Source organism: Helicoverpa zea, chromosome 6 (genome assembly GCF_022581195.2).
Source record: "Helicoverpa zea isolate HzStark_Cry1AcR chromosome 6, ilHelZeax1.1, whole genome shotgun sequence".
NCBI lineage: Eukaryota > Metazoa > Arthropoda > Insecta > Lepidoptera > Noctuidae > Helicoverpa > Helicoverpa zea.
In genome coordinates, this window is record NC_061457.1 from 8,897,486 (window position 1) to 8,925,302 (window position 27,817).

The window sequence follows — 27,817 nt, forward strand, 5'->3', positions numbered from 1 at the left end:
TATTTTTTATAATTTTATCTTGAGGTGTAAGTTTATTCGCATTTAACAATGTTTCATACAAATTTCCTCATTTTGTACACACCTTTCTTTTGTTTTTGTAGTTATCATCTTTTATAAAAGTTGTTTCTCTAAATTTTAACATGTCGTCATGTCTGTTCCCTATATCTAATTCGCTTCACCACTGTTGTTAAATCATGTAATAATAACAGAGGATTTACTAAGGCAAAGTATTAGGAGGAAAGTAAAATAGTTACTGCGGACTAAAAGATTTAAGAAATAATAATTATACAAAATTATTGTGTTTCGATGAACACGGAATGGGCCCTTAACTCGTAATATCAGCCTTCCCATCGATCGACGTGGCACTACAGAGTACACAGACTCGCTGTACGTATTACTAGACATTGCACACATCGCACTGGTATCAGTGGACTCAAGCCAGTCCACGAGGCTGCCAGTTACACCTAATAAGAAAATTCGTTACTAAATAACAACTAAATCACTTTAAAATCAATTCAAAATGTACATTATTCATCTTATCCATGTAAACAAATCTAATCTGCTACAAAAAATTAGCAAATTTAAATACAAAGATCACCTAGTCCGTCTATTATAAAATTAATCACTTAAGTATTAGAAAAACACAATAGTGAGACAGTGTGTATGTTGCGTTGCAACCCACTTGTGATATCGGTTATTATGCCTTCTAGTGTACTTTCAACGAATCAATAGCGAAACATATTGCGTTGACACATTAAAACTAAAAAATTGACTGTACATTTTATATTTAATATGTAAATATTTGTACATATTGCACTCTGAAGTAACAAAATTATTAAGAAACATCTGTCAAAACGAAGAATATATACGCAGAACAAAAATATCTCAGTAAATACAAATTCAAAGTAAATAGCAATCACAATGTTCGTAGCTCGTACACTAATCTAAGTCCCTATGGCTTACAAAGCTTACAAAAGATAAATACAGAGGTCATTTACAAAAAAATATACTTCTACCCAAATAATATAAAAATAACAACAGCCATCTGTACTTTCTTAGATGAATAAAATTAAACGTACATATGTCAAACATATGACAATAGAATCTAAAGGTACCTATGTACAAATTTTAATGGACACATAGTAGACTTTATCAAATCCACCATATTTTTTTTTAGACTGGACGTGCCACGTTTGGTCACTACAATACTCAGTGCTTTCGAACAATATGAACTAAAATATAGATCAAAAGGCATGTAAGAAGGGCAACAGGTCGTGACAGCCGCAGGACCCGTCGCCGGTCCAGTCTCCCCGCCCACCCGTCTATCGACTCAGCCAGTGCTGCTTGTGCCGTATCGCATCTCTCACTACACATCTCGTCAAGCGATATAAACATATTATCTTACTAATGTTCCATTATCAGCTAAGACACAAATTATATTAGGGTATCTCATTACTTATTACTTTCTCATGTGAGATTATTACATACTTAATAAATCTATTACAATTTCGAAATTGAATAATATGTATCAAATACGACCGGCTGTGCACCGACAGAAGCCGAAATCTATGAAGCTATTTATGAACCTACGCATCGAATGATGTATAACAATTACTTATCGAATGGCAGTAATATTTGTCACAAACTCGAGATGCGGGTGTGACCGCGACCCGCGCGGCCGCCGCCCGCGCTCGCGACTCAGCGCCGGCCGCGCGCGCCCGCGCATCTCAGTCATAAGGCAACGTATCGTAGCGTTAGATTTTAATGAATTTCATCCTATCACCTACGGTTCACAACTGAAACATTTTCACCAATAGAAATTCCCCCTATAACACGCATTCGCATACAAGATCGCACCATGCAGTAATTATATACGTTTATAATGGCAGTGTGTTCGTTATCAATACGCCCCTATTTCAGCAGAGACACATAAGACACTACAGTGACGTTTGTGCTTCGTTTGCTATTTTAGAAACGCCTAATGCTACAATAAAATTATACAATGTTAATCGAAAAGATCATTCTATAAGCGGCCTAGCGCGCGGTCCGCGGTGCAAGCCCGATCGTCTCACGCTGATTTTATACGTATATTAAGAAATGCATTTCCAAAACTCCAAACACATGTATTATGTAAATATACAACACACTTAATGGCATGTAAAGAAGACACATTCAACACGCACCAAACAGACACTTACGTTACTTATCGATTAAATGTAATGGGTGGTGAAGTGTCGCGAACTGTACCATCGAGATGAACGTTATAAGATATCGATGTTCTAACTACGAATAAACATTGCGACAGACATAGAAGGCTTCGAGACGGACACTGTACAGTATCAGCTATCAAGAGGGAATGCGTCGCCCAGTGTGAGTGAACGAGCCGACGCCCACAACAGAAAACACGCTTAACGTATTCTTTAACAACGCTTACCGGTAATTGAGATCGATTAATTTTATGTTCTATATACTATGATTTTCCTCTCATCAACAATGTAGGTACACGATACAGGTAACGCGAAATAAGGCATTTTGTATGTGAGTCGCTTAACGGGCAGTATGTTTTGTGTCGTATAAGTTGTATAATATTAATGTGTTCATATTGCTACGAAGTCCTTACCGTATGTTGACGGCAGACAGGTTCGGGGTCGCCGCGACCACGTTGCGTGCATGTCCTTCGTCTATCAACATGTTACACGTTAGTGTCTACTACACCAATATTGTTCCCATAGAGTAAGCTCGGCCAAATAGATTCTAACTTCGCTATTACTTTTTATATTGAAGCCATAGAATAGAGGTAATTCAGCTGCCATTTTGTACTTTTTTATAATTTACATAGAATTAAAGGAATGTTGCTATAGAATAAAATAAATACTTACAAAGATTAACGGTTATTTTTAGGCTCTATAGTTTTATTTCCATACCTACATTACAGCTGCCTTTAAACATGCACGCAAAGTCATGTCAACACATAAGTAGAACAGTTTATACATAACGTTAGGACCAGAACAAATAACTGGGATTGGGCCAAACCTGTCTCCGTGTACTAAGCGTAATGTGACACAAGTAGTCTATTTCGCGTACGTCTAGTTATTTTATCGTATGATTTATGAACGTAACCTTAAATTGCACTGAATCTTCAAATTCTTTATTAATCATGTTCATCTATGCTTTAATAGTTAATAGTGCGGTGAATTCGTTTAGATACTAATCGTGTGGTATTTATTAGCTGTAAGTGTGGTGAATGTAAATCATTTATTATTGCGGGTCGAGTGTCCATGTCAGTAATACACTTACTCAAACAAAGAGGCTTGCTCGTGTGGAAGCTATCGACGACACACACTTTGTATTGTAATAAGACACACTTATATCAGCCTACGGTAGATAATCAACACATTAAAATGTAATCACAGCAATAAATTAAATTACTCATTTAGTCGAGGGACGCGGGCACAGGACGATGGAACATGAATCGGAACTAAATCGACAGGACACGATAACACGCCTCGCGTGTGCATCAACACGAACATGTGACGGCGACGTGGACACAGCGGACGACTCATCACAATATTATACTCGAAAGGTTAATCAACGTAATATTGTTAATTTTGGTAAATAAACATAACTATCAACTTTTCACCCAATAGAAACATCTCTTCTTATATTACTTTGTCTCTAATAACTCTCGTAACGTACGTACGTATGTGTAATTTAGGAGGTGTACTTATCGAACGAAGTCTTATCATACAGTCGTATCCGAGTGACCAACTCAGTATCCAGTCGTAAACGAAATAAACTCGGAGCCGCGGCGGCCGCCGGTCAGCCGGCCGACCGGCGACGGCGCGGGCCCGTAACGATCAACACCAATATATATTCTCCAAACGTTCAACAACACATATATTCACTAATCTCTCGCACATCATCGTCGTCGGTCACCGAATACGTACGAAATCGGGTACGGGTGTGCCCTCTTAAGTGGTAAAATTCGCAGTCCTTATAAATAGGTTGATCACGTCCGACGTCAGTGTCCGTGCACTTCACTAAAACTAGCCAGTCTATGAGCGTTCTCTCCTGAGGGGCCGCGCTAGACGTGAGCGCGGCCGGGCGGGCGGCGCGGGGGCTAGAGCGCCGGCGAGTCCGCCACCACCGGCGTCGCCGTCGTCGACACGTCCGCCACGTCCCAGATCTCCTCGAGGAACGGCGGCAGCTTCCTGTTCTTCAGCTTGAGGGAGATGCACATGTTGGAGTTCTGCATGCCCAGCGTGCGGATCTCCGTCAGGATGCCCAGGATCTTGCCGAAGATCACGGCGCAGCGGGGCGACGCGCTGTTCTGGTTCAGGATGTACACCCGTAGCGTGTTCAGGTAATATCTCTGGATCTCCTCCACCAACAGGGGTTGCTCAAGCCCGGGCCGGTCTGGAATTCATTGATTGCAAAGGTTAATTCATTTGCATTTCATTAATTAAACAGTAAGACATTCTTTAATGATATATAAAAAAAGTTTTTATATAATGTACATGTTAGAACCAAGCCGTATCTCACCTGAGAAGATGACAATGGCTGTAAGCAGCGCATAGTGCACGTTGTCCATCATCATGGAGTACATGCACCGACAGAAGTGCAGCAGGTCTTCGATGACGTACGCCATGCCTGCCTTGCGGTAGTTGTCGCGAGTGTACGCCTGGTTGTTGGCGAACAACACACTGTCGGTAGCCGCGTCATACCGCCGAGCCACTCGCAACATCATCACCTCACTTGAGCACGCCTGCAATAGACACAAACATTCGTGTTAAAGCTGAACAAACATTAATTCCTTTAAATGATGATAAGTTTGAATGTAATGCTTTCCTTAACAGGAGGATTTGTTGTTACCTTTAATAACGTGATCTGATCTGACTGCGAGATCTTGGCGAAACCCGGTAGGCCCTTAGCGAATTCTACGATGAGCTGCACTGTGAGAATCGTCATCTCGGTAATCTGACGGAACGGCATATCCGAGTCTTCGTCGTCCTCGTCCGACTGCCAGGTCTGAAAGTGATAGATATCATTAACGATATAATACAGGATAAAATAAGAATGTTACTGAGGCTGTGTCAACTAATGTAATGCGTCAACGTCTTCTATTTTGAAATTAAATAAAAAATTCTTAGCACTATGTTAGTTAGTACTAATTTAGACATGACGTTGTTACTGCTCATAGCTAATTTATAGCTATGGTGAATGAATTGCCAATTTTAACAGTAAAATTCTCATTTTATTAAATTTTGAAAATGTTTTTATTGCGCGTTCATAAAAAAACGATTGTTCAGCTAGAAGGCGCTCTCGTTAGTTTTATAGTGTTCGGAAGTGAAAACGAACAACTGCTTTTAAACAGTAGCCATTACAATAAAGTTCCGTTTCGTAGCTGTAGGTACTTTTCCTAAACTACCAAACTAACCTTCTTTTATGGCCCTAATAATAGCATGGAACGAGAGTCGGCTTCTAGGCGTCAAGTATGAATTTAGACCAAAATGACAAGAAAATCACCTGTGTAACCCTCTTCAGGTCTTCCTCGGAAGGTTGTTCATAGCCTTCCTGGTACCACACGAGCCTTGCGATCAACGACTTCTGATTGGCAGTGAGGGGGGGCACGTTCTTCAATCTGTTCTGTTCCATGAGCTTCTCATTGAGGAACCGCGGCACCACCTCGTGCTGCAAACATTCCAGCTTCACGTAGGAAACCGTCGGGTCATTATTTGCTTCTAATATTAAAGTGTTGGGAATGGCTTCGAATGTAATGTAGATTTTAAAATTGTACTGATTTATATGACTTTTTTATGTAAGACTAGAAGACTATTGAGCTGTGTATATTTTGTAATTTAAGGAATAAAATGAAGATGAGATTATAATGATATGTTCAAAATATCTCAACCAAGTTAACAATGTGTATCTATTTATGTTTCTGTCAAACTATGTATGTATCGAAGTTCTACACGGCATGCAGGAGCAGACCATTATAATACAAGAAGCAAAAGACACGAAACGGGATAAGTTACTCCCGCGAACAACGTAGTCACATTTAAATTAACATTTCAAATAAAAGTTACAAATATTACAAATTTCATAAAATCCGACCGACGGTCTCACACAAACTTGAATAATGAAGCAGAATTCCATTAATTTTGCTTTAATATTCAGAGTGACTCCGCAAAAAAGTACGACAACATTCTTAATTTCAAGTAGTATCAAATATTTCAGAATTAAGAGCTTATATTAAAAAAACATTGTTTTTCATTTTCAAGCTACTGTTGCCAGTTATATAAATCGGTTGAGTATTGATATAGTTAACGCTGAAGTTGATTAATGAAGAGCAATAGTCTCGAGCAACTTACAATTCTAGCGGCCTCTGGGGGCGGAGGATCACATTGCATGATGGGAGGCATGTGATCGTCTACTGTCGTCGTACTGACGGGCAATTTGTCTTTTTCCCTCTGCGCCTTTTTCTCTTTCCGTTTCATTGCACACTGGTTCTCCGGCACCACGCACTCGGGCCTCATGCCTACCGCAAGACATTTCTTCAACCGACACTCCTGACATTTTCTCCGCATATACATATCCATTTCGCAAGCATGGCCGAATTTGCATATGTACACTGCATTTTTGGTTACACTCCGCCTGAAGAAACCTGTAAATATTTAAATCAAGAAGATTAGTTTTCTTCGTCTAAGGTTGTCTACAAGTAGGTAAACTAAAACAATGGATATGATGATATAGCATTTGCGAAACCAGTTTTGACGATAACATAATGGAGTCATGTACGTTAAGGTCGCCTGAAAGGCGTGGGTCATTGACAGCAGCACGAACGCCGATTTTTATTGCAAAACAAACAAGATAGATAGCTCGCAAATGACTTGAATTGAACGTAATTGGTATGAGCAAGGTATGAACCTCTATAATAAACGCAGATTACGGGCGCGCTCTGGGTTTATTCAGCTCTCTGTATTAAACATAGCATATTTATTGTCGGGTCGACAGTGAAGGTTGGCGGAGACACGGAGATGTCCGATAGGCGTCGGTGAGTCGTGAAGTAGACGCCCTGCAGACAGCTATTGTGACGACTAACTGTCTGTTACATGCACGCGCAGCTCATAACAACCTCGGCACAATGCGCCAATTTAAAGCTGAATTGGCACATTCGTGGGCGAGCCACAACTGCCACAAGGGCTATGTATGAATGCAACATCTAGGTTAGCAACGCACATGACCTACATACGCTAAAAGTGTTCCTAGAACTATTTTGTTATTGCATTAGCGATATTGTTTTGCAATCACATTGTTTGTGAATTTTATTTGTATTACAATCCAGTCAGACGGATACATTTTGAAAATTACGAGTGTGAATGGTATGGCATGTTCATTTGAATGAACGACGGCATTTGAATCCATACCTTTACACCCTTCACATGTGAGCGCGTTGTAGTGATATCCGGAGGCTCTGTCGCCGCAGACAAGACATAGCTCTTCTTGCTGCCTCGGCGCTGGGCCTTTCTTCTGCCGCCTCGCCTCGCCATCTGTGCTGCAGCCGTTCACACTCGAAGCTGGAGACAATTCCTCACGACCTAGAACAATACGAAAAGAAAATTGAGCTTTTGTTGTAAAATGCAATTGCGCAGTCATAAAGTGAGTCGAGTCCGGTGGCCGCGCGGCGCCGTGTCGAGAACATCTAAAATCGGACGCTATAAAATTTGCATACATTTCATGAACCATTTGTTGAGTCGGAGAGCGAATGAAGTTCGTTTTATTTTACGTTTTTACATTCGGGGCGATGTTCCTTCGTCGAAGAGATGTTTTCCTAACGAAATACTCGCAAGTAATTTTCGGCAGTAGCGTGGACATTTCCTGCCCAAACAAAGGTGGCTAGAGCGGTGTCCGCATACTGATGAAGTCCAGTATTCAGTTTTGGTATTCGAGAGCGGTGCGGGAGCGGGGTGCGATGCGCGTTGGAAATATAATCGGCAATTGTCAATCACGCAGTCGGAACTCCATAAAAAGTAACGATGGAATTGTTATTAATACCATTGGACTCCGCGTTGTAGCTATGACAGCCGGTATAAGTAATTAGGAATTGTAATAAGCTTCAGGATACCTTGACTGATTTTAAAATCGGCTCCTGTGCAATCGAATGAATAACAAGCAGCTTTGCCATTAATATTTAACGTACCCAAGTGAGACAAATGATAATAATTGTACAGGATAAAATAGCAAATACATATAGGAAAATAAATATAGATGTAGTATGTTTTCTATGCCTTGGAATGTAAATAACGCGCTATTTGACATTCAGGCAGATAAACAAACGTTGAAGTTCGCCTGGTGGGGTATTATCTGGGGTTCATTATTCTGCTCATTAATTTTATTTACGTTGTATGGTGTCCATTAGGCGTCGCGGCCGTGGGTCGGTGGCCGCAACCGCGTGTACCTGGTTACGCAACCAGCCGAAATAGCCGCTGCCAAAAAACTAGTTCCACGTGGGATCCGAGCCAACGGCAAGCTGCCGAATGATTGCTGATCTCGAACATACAACACGGCTGTTTTGCAAACGGGGAAGGCCTACTTGAAGGTGGACCCGAAATGTGTGTCTATCTTGAATATTCTGCCTTGGAATACTAGGAAGTAAAAGATGTACCTATTTTACATGCAGTACTGAAATAAGCAAGAGCAATTTAGGTCTCTAAGCAGTTCAAAGATACCTCTTAATTCGTTACACACCTATATCTCCCACTATACTACGTGAGATTTAATATTGTTTACATTAAAAGATTTTACAACTAATGTTAAAATGGACATTATTTATGGGAAAACTCTATTCAGTCGCGCTTCGTGTATGCGTGCCAATTTTTCTATTACCTACACTCTTTACGTTGATTGCTAAAATTATGTATCGTGCAAGGCGGCCATAATAATTCACTCGATAAAAATGTCTCAATAAAGGGGTCAAGTGCGTCGTTTTATCGCGAAGTTATTTACATCGACGTGAACATCATCTACTGTTCAGTATAGTAGCACTGTTTCTTCACATTGCACTGACCTACGCAGCTACGCACTATGGACCTACAACGATATTGTTGTTCAACAGATTAATTTTAGGAAACTTTTCTATTAGTCATTAACTATGTGAATATCCTTCATGAAGTTGTTTACATTAAAGTACTTGACCGCATGACCTTTGGCGGTAGATGCACCAGATCTTGGCAGTTGGCACTATGGTACGGGTTGGTGTGTTTCCGATTAACATTGGCGACCACATTAATTTGATTAAGTACCCGAATTCAATAATAGTACTTTGTGAGAGAATCACAAACAACGGATTTAAAATAAGTGTTGTGGGTACGATAATGTTACCAGTATGCGTATGCCTATAAAAGTGTGCAAGCAAACCGTTTGGTTACAAAAATCATAAATATCTTGTGCATACTTAGTGAAACAATTACTGCTCTAGCTTCGTCCATTGTTATTTAACAAGTTTTTGTCAATATGACGTCTACTTTGTAACTATGTAACCAAACTTCCATAATTTGTAGCACTATCAAATCACTGTCCGTGAAAAAGAAAGCTAATCAAAAGTTGAATGCACGGATGACCGAGTCAGTGTGTTATGTTATTACGTCTCAGCTGTTCAGTGTGTTGCGCTCGCGCATTGGAAGGTCTAGTTCGTGGCAGTTCGGCGGCGCTCGGGCGTAGTCGGGCGTGCGAGCGAGAGCGCCTGAGGAGCGACAAGTGGGGCGCGAGCGTCGACCGGGGGCAGCGTGCGGCCTTGACTCTTGCGTCCCCCCTTCCCCACTTCCTCGCCACGCTCGCCGCGCAGCCACATTATTTATGATAGCATCAGAGCTCGAAGCAAGCTCGCGATTCTCTTCAACTAATAATAACTCGTTTTTCCTCTCACGCCATTTCATTTTTTCAAGCCACTAATGTCTTAAACAGGCAATGTAGCAAAGCGAGGCTTTGCGGTTTAAAAAATGTGAAAATCAACTGCTAATACATTTTTATGCAAGTGGAAAGAAGCCGCTGAAGTTCTTACAATGTTTCAGATAGTATAAGCTGACGCATGTTTGAGAGACGCCGACAAGCATTGATTAAACAAAACGCAACTTTCACTGACCTCAGAAAACAGACAACGCAATAATTTCGCAGGCGGGCCGCGTAAGCGACTAGTGAAAGTTACCCAAAAGTAGGTATTGCACAAGCCCATGGCACACGTAATTGAAATTCGGGTGCGGCGAAAGTAAGCTGCTCTATGTATTGTGACATCACATTTAGGGCCTATTTGGCATTCATTAAACGCGTGCCATCAACAGTGTAAGCTGCGTTCAAACGATGTTGAGTGGTGGCAATCTCAAATGGGCAATGCTTAGTCTTTAGCAATAAATTGCATGTCTTCATTGATTTTAAATTCACGCGAATTGTACAATATATGCCACATATATGGCTGAATAAGGTTTTTAAGAGAAAAGTGATACATGATAAGAATCGAGAAGCATTCCAACAATCGAAGTTGGCACGCGTCGGTCTGATATAAGCGGGCAGTCGGGCGACAGAAAAAACTGAAGCAGAAAAAGTGGTGTACACGTGATCGATGCATCGATGCGGCTGGGCGAAGACAGAGTCGCGATGTTACTTTCTACGATACTTTCTAGCAAGAGATGTGGGCCGGAGCCGGCGCAACTAGAGCGATCGGTTTCTCCGCGCGCCGGGAAAATCGGATTGAAATAGAAATCGCATCGCAGAGAAAATCGCCATTTTCACGTCACTCCACACGCCAGCGTGGAAACTTTGTAAATATTCCACAATTTAATTAGTGTAGCAGTAACCGTTCTAAAATATGACATAACCTCAGGTTTAGATCATCCATTTTGGCACGAGTATTGTTAGGAAATACAAATGTATTTTAACATAAAACATGGGAGTCGCGTTTCCCTCGGTTTGGTGACGTGATCTATATTTGAGGGGGATCAGGAAGCGAGCGGCTGCTGTGCTGGGAGTGATCTTCAGCGAGGAGGGCGGACGTGTCGGGCGGACGCACGTGGAAGTGTTTACATCCGTCGGGAGTCGAGCAGTGCCCACTGCCGAGTGCACGCCATCCGGTACAGTTTAAATGACTGCTCTAAAATTCCTTATGTCACAAATATCTCTATATTTTTTGTAAACCCCACATTCCTGCCACGCTAGCGTAAATGCGATTCTGGCAAGTACAAAATAACACATATTACAAGTAATGACTTCCTCATTACTTTTACACAATCTTTTTAGTCAACCTTGAATGGTGAGATCAAAGGCATACATTATTTCGACGTTTTGCTAAGTAATTTGGTTTGCGTTGATTATTTCAGCCATTCTTTACAGCGGCCGCTTCATCACAGACAGCTGTATTTCAATAACGATGCGTGCAGCAGTAAGTTAGCTCGTAAAACGCCTAAAGATTCCAAAAGGTTTCGTCACTGCCCAAACCGTGAATTAGAAAGTGGTGGCCGGTTATCACGTACATACCTACGCGCGGTGCACGGCGCGATGTGAACGTAATGGATATGCCACGACTCCCCAACAGATTGTTCCATTTATTGACAGAGCGTTGGTTTATGTCGGGCCCTCTTACTTCCCCATACCATGCTTAATAGATAAAACTAGGTTTTTTGTCTCTGTCTACTCCCCAATTTAGTCGAGCGCGCACCCACGCTCGGGCGCGCCATTTCAAGTAAACATGGGAATGGGTAAATAGAAAGGGAGGGAGATATAATTAGAATAAATGCTGCATGTGAATACTTTGAAACCCTTGGCATCCTTGATTATAAGTAAGAAAAACTTGAAGATTGACGTAATAGAGAAAACGGTCCTGCAGTTAGCCATTACAAAAAAAAAGTAATTTCTAATGTGAAGGTAATTTAAACAGCATTTGCTGAAGCAGTTGCTCAAGTAGAATAGGTCAAGCTCTATGCTTAGCGTTCTCGCAAAAAATCAGCTTGTTTTTACCGAGTTGTGAACTATGTCTTGTGACGCATTAGGGCCATCGTGCAACAGACCGTGACTCGTCGGTCGGTATCGCTGCCCTTGCCCTGCTCCGGCAGAACGCGACCTCGTGGTCACTACGCACTGCCGTTGACTCCTACAGATACACTACTACACAACCATCTGGCATTTATACTAACCGAACAACTCATAAAATGTAGATTTTAAAGTTCAATATACCGGAATCAATAACTTAAATAATATTAACCTTATTTATAATTAACATGTTTGCTGGAAACTAGGCCAAGACATAATAAACTCGATGACGAATAATTATCGCCCATACCAGTCGCAGGGCTAAATTAAAGGTTCACCAATTAGGTCAACGACTCTTTGTTCTTCACGCTGATAACTTATCTGACATAACACGTTCCATATTTGTACAAAAAAAACACACGGAATTCAATCAATATGAACGACTATCGTGTATTATCTATAGGTTTACGTGTCAATCGGAAAATCTTCCATTGATATTGCAAACTAGGTTTGTTTATTACCTCAATAACATTCTCTATGTAGGTCATTAACACTGAATTTCTGAGAAAATGGCGAACGTAAACGAGGAAAATAATATGACGGAATCGTAATGTGGGTCGAGCGGCGCTCATCGAGGAATATCGAGGCTGAAATAACAAAATGTTTGTCCCAGTTAAGTAACCAATGCTAGTAGCACATTCACGTTTCATTGCTACGTTTATTTTGGGCAACGTTCTCGGTCGCTAAAAATAATATTATAATTGTACGGCGCTGGCACTCACGGACTGCGATGACTACCGATAAGGCTGCTTACACAGTGCATTCAAACTGCAAAAATGCGCACTATTTACACGAGTATCAGTGTCTCAAGTGTGTCTTAATATTCGTCCGGGTACGGTGGAGGTCAGTGACCGGGTATCAGTCGAGATAAGCCAACGTCGCGGCGCTTATCATCGACAAAGAACGTCTTTGTTTTTAACACATTTGACGCCAGGCGACCGCACTGATTAAATCAATCACATTACATTCTAATATACAACCACTTTTTATCGCTAGGTGTCATTAATGGACAACTATTCCCATTACATACGAAAAACTAGTCTTTGCTGCAGCGATAATAGTCTTGAGTGGTACAATGTCAAGTATAAAAATCGATTACTTTTCAAGATAAGATAATGTACAGACAAACAAAATTGTTGTCAGGGCAGAAAACACGTGAGTTTCCACTACATTTTAGTAAAATAAGTCGCTATAATTTCAAAGCGGTCATACCAGCAGGGCCTCAGCCGCGTGACCAGGTCTCGGTAACGAGCAAAAACTTTGATACGACATCATGAGGCGGACGTGGAAAAACGTCTGACAAGTAGTTACTTACCTATTACTAACGACACTGGTAGGTACATTAGTAAGTACGGATGCGAGCGCCATGATAACCTATACCAAAAGCTTGGATTTATTGCGAATCTGAAATGATTGTAGCGCAACAGACAGCAAGTAATATACCGGCAGATTTACACAAAATGAAAGGGTTTATTTAGTCGCAACAATGTGTCGAGGAATTCGCATGTAAAAGTGATGAGACAGAAATAATCGTTTGTGGTGGCACATCTCGTGAACTGTGTCATGGGCTCGGCCCACGCTCCACGGAAGGTCACCCGCCCTCCAAGACGGACTCATTACTCAATAGTCTGCCGTTTACGACCGAAAGTCAACACAGAACATTCTGACTCACCACAGGATGTCAGCCATTTTGGATCTTACACTTTTTCCTTCACATGTCTACTAAGCCGTTAAGAACACCTGTGTTTTTTTATATTTGATACGTGTATATTACACCATGTATCAGAGCAAATACGAAAATGAATTATGAGCTTCAACAAAACCCTTTCTAACCCCCATACGAATTTTTGTGAAAGGTACGCGTAAGTACGCGTTGCTAGCGGAGTAATAATAATCGCTGCTGTCAGTATGATGGATGGAGCTGCGATGACGAGGCGTGGTGGTACCAAACTTCCCCGACCCACCCCACAGCCCCCGACCCCTTCGTCCATTCAACGCGTTACCGCTGACAGCCAGAACATGGTCGGAGCTGCTAATCACCTCTCTTATAAGAATCATTTACAAAACGAAGCGTATTCCTGTGTACAATAACGGTAACGAGGTACTTTCCTCTCTTTGTCTCGGTTCAAAAATCAGTAATGTGCTAACAGTTTCCACACGTCCGAGCAACTTAATTTTCTGTAGGGAACCATTTTTGAGCTAGAAAATAAGATTGTAAGTAGAAAATTAGATTTATTTAGGAGTTGTTCAGCTTGTAGATGTACTCGAACATGCTGTAATCTAATCTTATCGAACTTCAACAACTTTAGTGTATCCGATTTCAAGTGCAGTTCGAAGGAAACATTTCCGACTGATAATGAAATCATAGAATCATTAAAGTTTTAGTAATGGTCCTGTCCTGACCACTTTAACGGAACCTGTCACCATCGTCACCTACGCCTCTCAAACCATGTGAGATACACGGAAATTATTAACTAACGTCATACTCTTAGAACGTTATCGAGGACATCGCAATTTATTATGTATCGCCTTATGAGCTCAGAGGAATTCATCATGCTGAACTAAAATAGCACTTGTCTAGGCGGCATTGTTAAAATTCGGCAGACCGCCAGGTAGGAAGGTCGACGACATTACGAACGAACATCAAGTAATATTTGCAACCTATAAGTACTTGTCCACAAGTACTGACGAAGGCTGACTCAATGTATATCTGCTCCATGCACATTACGAAACAGATTGTTCTCGAAACTTTAATTATAACGTTTAACATACGATTGTGCCACTGATAACTATAGAGCGTTCTTTCAATGAGTAGAAAAGGAATTAATTATCATTTCTACTAGACGTTCCCACGTTCGAACATCGTTCAAAAACACTTCGTTATTTATTAATCCTATTAGAGACACTACAATGCAACTGGCAAGGTAACGAGCACCAATTGGAACTCCATACGCGGAGAAGTTTTATTATAGCAGCTACTGAAACAAAATACATTGTTAGCGCATTTGCAATCGCTGTCGGGTAGTGATAGCCGGTGTAGTTAGCGAGAGCAAGAGCATTCCTGCGAGCCGGCCCGACCGGTTCCACTCTGCCTGTTTATGGTTGGACCAGATATAAATAGATGCGCTGCAAACCGTCCATCTTAATGCTACAATTTTTAAATGTTTTGCTCGAATAATATTCTACTTCTCGGCTCAGTAACCAATACCGAGTCAATCTTCCGTTTCCATCTCTAAGTTTATGCACCCAAGCGACGCGACGAGGGATCAAGTACAAAACCTTGCGGATTTAAATTGGTCGATAGTTTGAACACAGGATACGTTCGTGATTTATCATTTGAACGGGTCTTGTTCTCTCTGACATATTGTGTTGTTAGAGCAATTTATTCGTCTATAGACAACTACATATTATCAAGACAATAGGCCTTGTTAAGAGTTGACACGTTGACAGAGCCATAAAACAATCTAATCAATGCAGCAAGTAGTCAGATATGGAGTGACGGATTGCCTCTGGCTGGACAAACGCAAGAAAGCCGCGGCAGTTAGCTGCAGATCTGTATCTGCGGACATTATTACCAGCATGCGAGTAGTTCATTGCCGACACAACTTAGAAACATTGTCGATAAAATCTGTATAGTGGTTAAACGGACGGGCAGTTGCTCTCACGAGTGAACTCGCGGTATTCACTTTCACTACGAATACCAATCTAACCTCTTCCACAAGCGTTTCGCGGACGCATTGCATTCATAGCGCTGCAGGTGACCCAATAACAGGCCCATGAGCTTGCTGGCTGTGAGAGGACACGACCGTTGGCGTTGCATAACGAACCACGTGGTGAGGGGAGCGTTGACCCCAGAAACGATAGACAAGCACTATCACACAGCCACACGCACCTGTATACAAGATAAGCACAATATTTGGGCGGGTGATAACGCGTTCGACTAGACAGCCAACGAAAACACTTGAGCAATCAAACGGAAAGTCAAACGGTTTGTTTTCGGTCGGTACCAGCGAGATGGCCTTACTCAACCATCTCTACATTCCGTCCGCGCTGGAGTCACCTACTTTGGCCGCCATTTGCCAATTCGTTGCATAAACGACCCACTAATGTCAAAGGAGGTCATTGTCGCATTACACGATCGTTCGCTCGCCTCGCAGGCGCAGGTTGAGCGCTAGTCGCAGGTTAGATAATTATATCGATTGAACTTCAGTCTCCTTCGGCGTGTCTGTGACCCCGATGTAAATAACTTGAGGCGGTTGTACTGTAAACAACTGACGCCGCTTGCGTCAATCGCCGGTGTAGCGACGCTAGCCTCACATCTCGCTCCCATTGATTATGTTCGTGTTTCACTTACTGCAGTGCTATTTAAAGCAACCAGAACAAAACCAACTAAGGCATGGAAAACTTACGACCTAACAAATATGACGCAATGTATTATTTTCAGTTGTGAAGAATCCAATCCGTCATCTAGTTTTATTGATGACGTTTTTCAGTGACGTGTGCGTGGTTATTTTCCTTTTTAAATCACCATTCTGGCAAAGTTTATGCTGGCACTCCAGATTCTAAAAAAACCGGCCAAGTGCGAGTCGGACTCGTGCACGAAGGGTTCCGTAAATTACAGTTAAATCAACCTATCTCAAAAACTATAAGAGATACTTTGATCAAACCAAAAATCGTTGAAAGAGTTAATTAGCATGCATCACCTCTATTTTTTTTAGAATTTTATACCCCGTAGTTATAAAAATAGAGGGGGGGGGGGACATACTTTTTACGACTTTGAGAGCTGATATCTCAAAAACCGTTCACTTTAAGAAAAATGTTTTTTAGAAAACTTTATATCATTTTAAAAGACCTTTCCATTGATACCCCACACGGGTATGTACATCGAAAAAAAAAATTTCATCCCTCAGTTACATGTATGGGGGGCCCCGCCCCCAATTCTTTTTTTTACTATTTAGTGTCATATTTTTGTAGCGGTTCATACAACACATATTCCCATCAAATTTCATCACTGTAGTACTTATAGTTTCCGAGTAAATCGGCTGTGACAGACGGACAGACGGACAGACGGACAGACGGACATGACGAAACTATAAGGGTTCCGTTTTTGCCATTTTGGCTACGGAACCCTAATAAAAACGCGATTTCTTGAAGAGATATGTTGTTATTGCTGCTCTAATTGGAGAAACTTTACTTTGATATCCATCACTGTGTTCTGAAGAGTAACATTCTCTCATAATTTGTTTGTATCAAATTCAGATAGCGACGCATGAAGGGTATTTATTACAAACACGAAAACAAAGCAATGTTCTTGGTTATCTTCAACGAACGAGTGACATCGCGGTCGTTATTGTTGAGTCGCGTTCAAGGTATAATTACTTACTCGTATTTGTTCTGTGACCATGAGCATTGAACGCATCGGTACCTATCTACCTACCTACTCTTGAATTGAATAGTTAGAATCTTATTAGCTCAGTGCTACAACTATTCTTTCAAAATAAGAACAAATGGGTTTGTATTTATTTAGGTTCTCATTTACCTACTCAAAACTAAAAAAGGATTGAAAATTATTTCGTAAAATAATGTATTATTATATTCCTACTCGTGCAGTATCGGTGCATAGCTAGTGTACCGACTATCTACAAAGTAAGGTGACCTAAATGATAAAATTATTTCTATACATACTTAGGCACACATGTGTAACGTGTGAGAGTGTGTGAATTTGCATCGGGTTCGCTCGTACAATGACATTGTCGACCTTGACTACAGCCTCGTATATCAGACACGCACACAGACACACCAGTGCAAGGAATGAGTGCCCCACAAACGTTATGTTTGCATAAAACATAAGAGCGTTTTCAGACTATCAAGAACACAAACTGCGATTGTAACTTCAAGAAATATTGAGGAAAACGCTAGATTAAAAAAAATTGTTCGTCCGCTAACGTCACTCGATACGTCTGAAATCGCCTTGCGATGCATCTGCTAGATAATATAAAAGCCGTGTTTAAAAATAAATTGGCAGTTTGCGTCTAGACTGCAGTATATGTAGGTCTGGTCGAATAGATACAAACGGTTCAACACACGATAAGGCGCTCAGCGACCAAGGCCAAGCGAACTGAATTATCACAAGTGCGATATAAACGAATACTTATACACTGAAATCATAATAAATACTTTACAAACACACTTTTCAATCATTATTGACATACTTACCTACTGCATATTTCCGTTTTCGAGTTTTATCTAAAATGCTTGGTTTCATTTTAATTGGTGACTATCGAAAAATGAGTTCTTTGCTTTAATTCCATTTTCAATACAATATATAGTTAAACTATGTATATGTAATATACATAGTATCTTGTTGTTTGCTTCATTAGTGCGCTGGACACACGAGGTTGTTTTCATCCAACTCGATATTATCATCATTAAGACAGATGTCAATTAATTAAAGCAAAGATACATTATTATTAATAAAATCTATTTACATAAATGACGAATCGCTTCAAATAATAACAAGTACATAGCTAGGTTAATATCCTATTAGTAATCTTTTGCTCTTGCGTTTATGTAAAAATAGACGTTGCAATTTTCAAATGTTTAAGATTTTGTATTAGCTAAGAGTGAATAACGTAACTTTAAAATATAACTTTAATACATTTATGAATGTTGACTGAAACAGAAGTTAAAATCTAACGCACAACACAGGTCAACCAAACATTAATTACAGGCAAAATACATTGAAAGGTTCCGTTCAGAAATTAAGCGTGTCTCATTTATTTATGTTAATTGCACATAATAAAATTACCATAGCATATTATTCAACGTCAAATACCTAAATATTTTTGTGAATACGCTCATTTCCGTGATACCTATATAGTTATTACAACTCATATGTCAACGTACTTGGACATAAACAGGTTTTGACTTTTAATAGACATTAGCTACGTGTTTGAAACAATTACCCAAGTTTTACTGTGTGAACAAAGTCCGTTCGTCATAAGCACAACGCAGGCCGACGCCCTCGTATTCACGTAACACTTTTTTTCATATAAAATAGAAAATGTAATAATTATTCAGTTAACAACTCTGATAAATGACATATCATGTGAGATTTGTGAAATGACACGCGAAACGTGCGTCATTTGTTTTTCTTTGCATTACATGATTGTCAAATCGATTTTTTGACGTGGTTGTTACGCAAACTCGCAGGTGATCAGATAGCACTGAACAATACGGATATGTCAAAAGAATCTTAAGATTTACTTTAAAAAGTCAAGATTTACTCTCGTTCCAGAATATTGTTAATAAGTGCTAAATGTGGTCTTGCCAGGAAAACTAGAACTCTATGCATAATTTTTAAATCTTTTAAGAAACGTTCAAAACTTGCCGATATAAAAAAATGATCATTAAGTAACACAAATTTTGTGCCTTGAAAAATGTTAAATGTATAAAAATAATTTTAAAAACATGTTTACTTTTTTGGCGATGACTCGATTAATTTCAATTTTGTTATCGAGTAATGACGTCTTAGCAACTTATCGCCTAAAAGAAATTTTAACTGTAGGGGAGGTACCTCAGATTGTGTGTGTAATATTCAATTTCTATTAGGTAATCTAATTAATTAATACACGACAGTAAAAAAAATATCTGCACATGAGAGGACGTGAAAACTACTTTCTTTTACCTATATTCACACATTTCAGTCTATTCACATTTTCAGTATCATGGAAACTAATTTACCTGGTGACTGTGCGTAAACTAAAATTTATTCGACACCTTTTTATACAGTCAGCTATTACAAAAACTAGCTCAAAATTATTCGCTGTATCAGAGCTAGAAATCAGAGTACGTCGTATAAAATTTGGTACAATAAATCCATTTTATTTGGGCTATATTTGTGCAAATTGCTCGGTTAGTAGGGGCTAATAAATTCGAATAACAGGTTATACTCGTACTTAGCAACAATACAAATTACAATGCAGATGATCGCCCTATGTTCGCATGCGCACCTCGTCTTTGATTGACAATGCTCAAAGACACGCATTTTTAAAACTTCAAAAAGGAGGAGGAATCTTTTTTTAACGATACATTTCTATAGCCATACTATAAAAGTATATTGTGTACACAATGACACACAGAGATTAACCGTGACCGTTATGGCCACTCGATTTAGATCGATATTCGTGAGATCCGGGATGTGTTCACAGTTAACTAGTCTTCAAAACAACAATGCCATCTTTGTTCAATTAGAGTTAAACTAATGCACATTAACAGATGCTGTCGATAAAAACTAAATCGATTTTGTGATTAAGAATGTTCATCTTTTATCTCCGAGTCGTAAATTCGAAGATACACTAACCGATCCATCATCGATTTAACGCAATAAGTGCAGATGGCGATAGAAATTGTATTCGATTCAGAATTTCAGAAGATTTAAGTATTTTTAAATATATAATTAATATGGAATTTAATTAGAGAATGTCATAATAAAATATTGAATCAAATTAGTAAAAAAACTTTAGCCGTCATTTTGGAATTAAAACTATTTCATAACGATGACACTAAAGAATGTTACATTACAAACTCAACGGACCACGACTAATATATGTATAGCCATAAAAATACAACATAAAACACGAACTGAAATATACTCACTATCTTTTGAATCGTGGTTTTAAACATATCAAACTACAAAGGTATAACTAGGTATAATACAACGTTGGTTTACCGAGAAATTCAAACTCCAGTGATTTGTCTCAAGATACTCGATCTCAGAGATGGTTACAGCGACCGCCTCGACTTGAGATAATAGAAGTAACAAGCGACGCGATGGCAGCGCGCGCGCAGCCGAGCGCGACGCGCGCTCGACCGCATATCCGCCGCTATGCCTCTTCCTAGATTCACTTCATCGTCATTAGAAAAAAGTACCCTCTTTCTCTGCCTTCGTAATTCACTTTTCAACATAGATGGATAGGCGCTTACAAAATAATTAGCTTGTTCAAAAGCCAGCTTAAATTCCAACACCAAAAGTTAACCGTGCATGTCTTTCGAAGTTCCAGATTATAAATAGGACCTAAATAACAAGTCAAAGCCACATAGTGCGTAGCTAATAGGCAATACCTACGTCCTTAGCGATCACTAAATTACGTGCTTCACTTGAGGAAACGACTATTAGAATGGTCTGTTCACGTAATTATGGTACACTTATCAACTCATGACATCAGAATGTTGAGTGAGTAATCCTGATAATAACACCTTAAATTCTACATAGAATCTTTCAAAAAACTAAAAATTATTATTCATACGTTACGGACCCCTTGGCATTATACTATCAAATTCTGAATACTTGTGACGCGTTGTCCGTTTTTTGCACATAATATCAAGAGGTGTCAATGAACTCTACTTCAAATAGATTGAAAATCCATTTTCTTAAATGCTACTATATAATACTTTTTAAAACCAGTTCTCGGAATGTCGGCTATCGATGAAAAACTACATTAAGTCACATAATTGCATTTAACCCAGTCCTAATTCGAGGGGTCCATAACAATAAAATAGTCACGACTCTTATAAAAGCCGCGTGCTTAGAAAATAGGGGGTCAGACGGACCATTAGATTATACAGTCAAAGGGTTGCCAAAAAACGTTTTTTTATATTATTGAAAAATATATGACCCTCGCAAATGTTAGAAGCAGCTGTCGAGTTTCACTATGGATTAATATTATTCTAACACTAACTAAACCCGGCTTAGATGTTGTTAATAGCGACCAAGTTGATCGGATTTGTATATATGCTAATTTCAATACCAATTACATGGACGGGAGCCTACATTATGGGTGGTTATAGGTACATGATACATTGTACGCAATAACATAATAAGAATTACATCGTGATACGTATTTGCTAATCGTTACACAACACGTTTTATTTAAATCAGATGAAGTCATAAGCTATCACTATGCTGCTCCAGCGGGTCGTTGACCCGTTTGATTAAGGAATCATCAATCATGCATAGCTCAACGACTGAGAGGGTATCGCGTTTCACACATTGAAAACGTTTGCTCTCATATAAGCAATCGTTATAAATGGGATTTCGGTGTCATGTTCTGCAATAGCTACAATATTGTTCTAGTGGTTTTATTGAAACCATTACACGTCATACAGGCAAGTCAAGTACCTCAAGTATCTGGTCCGCCAACATAATCGATTGAACAACAAAGTGTTCATTACATAGCAGTCACTGAAGGTTATTCAGAATTAATCAGTTACAGATCTGTCGCGTTCATATTAAGATTATTTTTTTAGGTCCAGCTGTCAAATCAGCAAGGTCCCGCCGAGGTACGTAACCCTTTCGCTGCGATAAAACAAACGATTATTCAAATTGAGAAACAAATGATTTCCGGCTAAGTGAACCGGGTTTATTTAGCGGCATGAAATAATTAGTGCCGTGTACACTACAGTGGCTGACTTCTCGACTATTTATATGCGACGTGTCAAAAAACGGCTGTGACCTTGGCGCCCCCACGCGGACGCGCCGATACATTCACCTCAGGTGAGGCCCGTGGGGTTCTACAGTACCCTACGTTTATTTGGCAATTTATTTCGTAACCATCGATAGTATAAGTCACTCACTCGCTGGTCATTTGGTTATAATCCAACCATGTTCACTATTTTCCTAGGGCTTAACTTCTGTACCATACATAAATCATACTCTACCTACCATTAAATGCAGAATACAAGTTTCAATTTTGAATGTAAAGATATATTAAGAATAAGCCTCGAATTCCAAGGTAATCTGAATGGGATTCGTTTGGCCTTTCGGAGCAGATAAAACACCAAATGATTCGGATCGTTTACTATTGAATTACAAAAGCGTTGATTGACCCAGTTCATTTCTTACAGATGAATAAGCATCAAGGTGTTAATGGAGCCTTTTAGGCAATTTATCTGACTGCGTACTTATTTCTTTTTACCTGGAGGTTAGAAAAAGGTTTTGTAAAAGATTCTTTAAGAAATAAACACAACAAAGGATTTCTGCAATAAACAAGATTGATTGTGGGTGTAAACAATAAATATTACTTATTCAGATAAAAACGATCTGTATTGTTACTTAATAACCAAGCCTTTATGATAGAAGTTAATAAAAATTGACGATGAAGTCCTTTTCAATAGATTTAACAGATTTCCGCGAATCTTTTCAATGCGGAATACAATTAGGAATTAAGTTGCCATCGACTCGCCAAGAAGAAGAAGAAGATGAAGGAATGCGGAGTAAATTTTAATGCGTAGGTACCTAATTGTAAGTTTCTTTCTTATAATTTAAAAATACACATAATTTTAATAATAAAAAACGTTTAAAGTTGCTTTAGCACGCTGGCACTGAACGGATAATAAATTCGGTTATTACTATAAAATTAAGTAAAATTACTTAGCAACGTGCTTGGATACACTTATTAAAAATTTTGGCAAAGTGGCATTGACCCAATATAATATAACATTATTCGGAAATAATAATGAGGTAGGTACTAGTTATACCAAACTACTTGGTTTATGGCCAAGATTATTTATCTGAACATGTAAGACTTGATGGATTGGCCTTGCTAAGGCTATAATGACGAAGTAAAACGTTATTATTCACTAAAAATATTTATAATATTATTCACTAATTAAGTAACAGCATTTTTTAAGCTCAAGGTATTAATCTTTTTCATGAAAAATATTACACCAGAAACCGAGCCTAAAATTGTTAGTTCTTTTTTTGAAATTGCTTTTATCGGTAAAATGAGATGAAATTAAATTGAAAATGTTGGGAATAAAGCTAAGAAAGATGTAAAAGCAGACATCCCCAATAAAATGGCCCGCATACACGTCATTTGTACCAAATGCGTCAATAAAACTTACTCCGTAGCCTCGGCTTATAGTAACATCACTGATAACTGTTACATGCGGGCTGTTAGCATAATTATTATAAAATTTCTAAGTACACAAGGGAAACGAAAACAATAATTGGGAACAAAGGCAGGCTGCTTATTTGCTAGGACGCATATTACAGGGTAAGTATCCCGCACACGACACGAGGGTGACCATCTGGCAGCAGTATTGCCAACTTTGAAAACTGTCTCAAACTACTTGAACATTTTGGTGATGACAAAGAACAAGTAAAAACAAATGCTTGAAAAGCGCATGACATCAATGTGTACCAATTAACGCGAACACGTCCAAATATGCAAGATTTACAAGGAAGGACATTGAGCAAGCTCGCCCAAACTCGGAAGAGACCCTGAAACGTAGCGCTTGAAATAGCAAAGCACACAATATTATCTAAACGAGATTTACTTTAAAACTGAGTATTACAGCACATTTAGGTACTAATACTTCATCTAGGATTTCAAGACACTTCTTGCGTCTACATAGTGACAGCGAAAACACCAGTAACTCTAGGCGACAAAATGACCACTTCAGACACATTACTTAATTTTCTAGAGAGTTGATTCTGAATAGTTAATTATGAAACATTAGCAATTATCGAGATATGTACCACGTACGTGAAACTTGAATTTATCGCATGGCCGAGCATTGAAGAAAGTGGAAATCTGTAAGGGGTGACGATTTTACACTATCGCAAGTGCTTCAGTGGTATATGTCTGGTAAAAACGCAATTAATTTACGAATAAAGTAACGATTTAGTTCATGATGAACATTTTTTAACATCTTTTTGAAATGCCTGTACAATTTCAACTTTAAACTATCCCAAAAGGCTTCATGAAGTTGTAAGTGACAGCAACATTTCAAGCCAAACAGCAACTGCGAAGTTGAATTAAATTGATTCTCTTCGCATCGAGATCACAATTCGGATTTCCCGTCTTTTTATTTGTAACATCTTCACATATAGTTAGTTAAAGTATATCTTGTGCATACGTGCCTTGTCAGGCGATGCGATTTACCATCAGAAGTAGTCTTGAAACCGGTTGGACCGGCACGACCGTAGTCGCTTCGACGAACTTCCACTGCAACCAGCTCTCTTAAATTGTTTAATACAGTATTTCTTAGCAAATTGAAATAATTTCAACACTCATTGCTGCTGAGGTTCGCTCTTTATTAAGATATTTTCCACCAGGCTTTGCACTAAGATTATCAACAAAGTTACTTCCACGGTAGTAGGATTTACTTACTTTTGTAAATAACATCTGTGGTATTTCAAGGATTTTTTAGAAAATATATTGAGTCGAGACATTCGGACATTCAAACTCGTGTTTTCGACGGTTGCATATGCAGAATATTAAGTAGGTGTTTTAGTTGGTGAATTCTTTTAAAGTATGAACATAGTTTTTGTTGGAGCACTCTTATCTTGTTATTTTTGTAAATAGCTTTGTTACAAGAATAGATTATTTTACTTGTTAGTGGAGAGGGTGCCGCCCTCCTCTTTCCTCCGCCTTCCCATTTGCCTCCCTCGGCGATTGACGATAGATTAAGCATTATTCCTCGTTTACACAGAAAATATATTTTTAGTGTGAGTACTCTTGCAATGGAACCTTGAAGACGATTTAGTGTTTTGTAAAGTCATACAATTGTCACTATATTAGTCATCAATTAAATGCATCCGAGTATCTAAGCACTATGACGCAAGATATATGCAACATTATGATTTAGTGACTAACATACCTACTAAATTTGAGTTACGAGGTCAATTTAAAAAATTAAAGCCATTAAATCAGGACAATGCGAAATCAGTACTTAGGTATATGAATCATGTTTGTATGCTAATCATTTCTTCTAAGCTTGCCGACTAAACAAACGGTAAGTGCCTATAATGAGTGATCGATAATTTAATTGATTTCGTTCAATATCTTGAACAAAGAAGATATTATGCGGGGTTAAACGTATTTTATGATAAGAGTTGTTTGTTGATACACCTTAGAGCATTGTGTACAGATACTAATAACCTTTGTAGAGCAACTCTAATTTTCTCTAGTTTTCTGCAAAGAACGCTAAGAATCTTATTTCTCATGCGACAGTAAATTTTCCGTGGTAACCTTGAATGTACCTCGTCGCGATAAGAATTACTCATACTAGTGCTGATCCTCCTACACAAGCCAATACACGCTAATCAATAACACGTAAACTATTGTTTACTAAGGAGCCCCACTAATTAACATTTACTTATTAGACATTATTATGAAGGAAACAACCAGAGTGGGAATCCATATTGCAGCGAACGGCTACGAACAATTAACAGAGGTATTTTTGAATTCCTCAAGTAGGTGTGTGCCTAATAATGACTTCCTCATAAAATTAGCACATAATACAGTGCACCTGGATGTCACTGTTGCTAATGCAATACCTACGCGTACATACAGCCACTAGCATAAATAGATACTCGAGTATTTTTAGTCGCGCGCCCACAGTCGATCATTCCTAGATTAGTCAGGCGAACACTCGCACAAATGTATTGTTATGGTGGTGTAATAAAATGCAATCAACATCGGTTACGTACCTATTTACTGGGTTATTCATTGAAATATTCTATTTCTTTTACATACTATCGCGTACCTATTTGAAAAGAAACTGTGTCTAATATTGCTTTCTACAGTACTTCGATAATACATATTATACAAAATGCTTAGACGCGTAATCTAAACGCTATTACAATACTACAAAAACATGATAACCCTTTCATTCTTCGAACTGAATGTAGGTAAACAAAATGATTGTGATTGTTGTAAGGGCAAGGAGACATCGGCTCGCAGCGGCCGGTCAAGGTATCCGGGCCAAAGGTCGATGACAGCCGCGGCCGCTCGCTCGCGCCCGAGCGCTACGCTTGCCGCCAAAAAATACACAAACTTTTTTGCATTTTGCAACGCAATTATAAAACAAAAATATCTAGTCCCATAGTATTTCTAGTTTTTTTTTTTTTAAACTAACCTGATGACATTGACTCGTTTTCTGATTTAGGTGTTGTCGGTGGCATTGGTAACGGCATGGAAGGTAGGGGCTGTGTCTGCTGCGGCTGCTGTTGCGGCTGCGGCTGCTGCTGCTCCATGGTGCAGGTGCCCAGCGACTGCGCCATGCTGTAAGTGATGCCATCGTCGTAGCCCCACAGCTCCAGGCCGTACTCGGGCGACGCGAGCGATTCCGGGGACATCACCATAGCCGGCGGCAGGCCCAGTGCTGAAGACGACGTCACCTCAGACGAGCTCTCCTCGAGCATTCGCAGCGTCTGGAATCCTCCGTTGTTATACCAGCGGCGTCTCATGTCTGCGAGCGTGTCACACGCTCCGGTATCCACGAGCGCCGAGGGACATCCTCCGAAGAAGGCTTTCACTTCACTTTTTCCTCGCACTAAACTATCTAAACGCGACTCTATGGACATGCACCACTCGTCTACGCAACGTTCAAATCGAAACGAATCGCTATCCACTGTCTCGACTTTCGTGCAATCCAATAGGACTCGGAAGTCTCGTTCGAGCGGCGACAACTTTTTTCTAGTCACAACACAATCCGAGCAACAGGTGAGAAGAGCACGCGAGTCCCACGAGTTCGTCCGGTGATGTGGAGACGGGGGTTAACGCGTTGTTCGAGCAGTAAAAACGAGTACGTTGCGCGCGCGCGACCGTCGTCAGCGGAGTACGTAGAGCGAGCGAACGAGCGACGCGGCCGCTCTCACTACTCACTGCCACGGTCGGCGTGACGTCACGCGCCCCGCGCCCCGCCCGCCCGCCCGCCGGCCCCCGCGCGC

The 27,817-nt window shown here is 39.7% G+C and overlaps 1 protein-coding gene across 4 annotated transcripts; it reads right to left on the bottom strand.

The window, feature by feature from the left end:
* Window positions 1-27,765, bottom strand: LOC124631107 (ecdysone receptor). 4 transcript variants are annotated; one of them, XM_047165286.1, is made up of 7 exons: window positions 27,004-27,765; window positions 7,428-7,598; window positions 6,372-6,664; window positions 5,527-5,706; window positions 4,873-5,019; window positions 4,543-4,765; window positions 1-4,416 (listed from the first exon to the last, which is right to left on the bottom strand). In XM_047165286.1, the coding sequence occupies exons 1-7, from the start codon at window positions 27,449-27,451 to the stop codon at window positions 4,121-4,123; spliced, it is 1,758 nt and encodes a 585-aa protein (XP_047021242.1). In that variant the 5' UTR covers window positions 27,452-27,765; the 3' UTR covers window positions 1-4,120. The 4 variants fall into 4 exon arrangements, with proteins under 4 accessions (XP_047021242.1, XP_047021244.1, XP_047021243.1 ...); XM_047165288.1 differs by having other exon boundaries at window positions 5,527-5,691; window positions 27,004-27,764; XM_047165287.1 differs by having other exon boundaries at window positions 4,873-5,028; window positions 5,527-5,691; window positions 27,004-27,763.
* Between the last annotated feature and the right edge of the window lie 52 nt (window positions 27,766-27,817).